The sequence below is a fragment of the Haplochromis burtoni genome, unplaced genomic scaffold, assembly GCF_018398535.1.
Source record: "Haplochromis burtoni strain Fernald_Lab_line unplaced genomic scaffold, NCSU_Asbu1 Contig_4573, whole genome shotgun sequence".
Taxonomy (NCBI): Eukaryota; Metazoa; Chordata; class Actinopteri; order Cichliformes; family Cichlidae; genus Haplochromis; species Haplochromis burtoni.
In genome coordinates this window covers 1-1,522 of record NW_024586934.1, presented here as the reverse complement: position 1 = coordinate 1,522, position 1,522 = coordinate 1, and the positions used below count along the sequence as shown (strand labels likewise).

General features: G+C 36.6%; 1 protein-coding gene across 2 annotated transcripts; it reads right to left on the bottom strand.

The window, feature by feature from the left end:
* Positions 1-9: 9 nt before the first annotated feature.
* Positions 10-1,419, bottom strand: LOC102300418 (ephrin type-B receptor 2). Of its 2 annotated transcripts, none has more exons than XM_005953473.3 (3): positions 1,080-1,419; positions 767-892; positions 10-412 (listed from the first exon to the last, which is right to left on the bottom strand). In XM_005953473.3, the coding sequence occupies exons 1-3, from the start codon at positions 1,219-1,221 to the stop codon at positions 129-131; spliced, it is 552 nt and encodes a 183-aa protein (XP_005953535.1). In that variant the 5' UTR covers positions 1,222-1,419; the 3' UTR covers positions 10-128. The 2 variants fall into 2 exon arrangements, with proteins under 2 accessions (XP_005953535.1, XP_005953536.1); XM_005953474.3 differs by having other exon boundaries at positions 767-889; positions 1,080-1,418.
* Positions 1,420-1,522: the final 103 nt, after the last annotated feature.

Here is a 1,522-nt window from a genome sequence, read left to right as displayed (position 1 = left end):
CAGATATAACGAGTAACCACCCTCATTTGCATATTATTGTTACTTGTTTTCCCTGTTTCCTTCTTTTTTTAGTACAGTAATGACACACACACACACACACACACACACACACACACACGTGCGTACTACTATACTTGTATTGAATTGTACAGTGTCTCTTTTACCCTGAGAAATGAGTCAAGGGATCCATTCTCCATGAATTCAGTGATGATCATTACAGGGCTGCTCTTGGTAACCACTCCCTCCAGATGGATGATGTTGGGATGATCAAACTGACCCATGATAGATGCTTCACTCAAAAAGTCCCTCCTCTGGCGTTCAGTGTACCCTGCCTTTAAAGTCTTGATGGCCACCAATATCTCCCTTTTCCCAGGCTGTCGGAGGTTTCCACTGCACACTTCTCCAAACTCTCCTATCAGGTTTACAGTAGGTAAATGACATGTAATGTATTATAATATATTCATTTTGTATCATCTTCTGTAACTATCAAAGTTTTTGTAAACTGCTGTAATCTAGGCAGACATGATAGAGAACAATTAGGCAGAAAAGCTATGTTTAAGTTGATTTTAGTTCCAAGCACTGTCACAACAGTACAGTGACTTCTTAATCTAACCTTTGATAAAGAAACCTTTAATATTACCTTCTTTGAATAGACAATTAATATAATAATAAAGGTCAAGACAGTCGACATTCTGACGTACTAAGTATCATAAACCTCACCAATCACTGCCTGTCTTTACTTACACCTAATATCTCTTTGTTTTACCTGCTCCAATCACTTGTTCAATCTTTACACAGGAAATGTCAATTTCCTTAGCAAACTCTCTAACCGCTTCATTGGGATCTTCATATGTGAAGGGGTCAATGTAGATCTTCATTCCCGGTGACACTTCAACAGAAAAATAGAAGAAACAGCAACAGATATATACGCAAAAACAGAATCGTGAAGACACAGGGAAATTTGATTTCTTTCTGTCATTTTTTGCCACATCCAATCTTGAAAAAACATTAATTTCATAAAATATAGCACTAATGGCTATCAGTCTTAATGTCAGCAACTTTCTATAAAAGGTACATACTGTGACCGCTGGTGTAATGTTGGAGTTTGTCTGTATATTCAGATTCTGGTCTGTCAGAATTTCTTTTGCTGGAAACAAATACAAAAAAGTCTGCATGTAGATCCATCAACTCAAAAACAAAAACTAAATCTACTAATAACATAAACTATTAAACAAAACAGAGCACAGGCTATACTATACTATATGGTGTACAATAAAGACTGATGCATGAAAAAGACAACACAAAATATATGTTTACTAAGTGTATAATCATGACCTGACATAGTCAAGTCTTGACTTTGAACTACTCCAGAAAAACAAACAAACCGTGTGTTTCTACCCTATTTACAGTGGGGCAAAAAAGTATTTAGTCAGCCACCAATTGTGCAAGTTCCCCCACTTAAAATGATGACAGAGGTCAGTAATTTGCACCAGAGGTACACTTCAACTGTGAGAGACAGAAT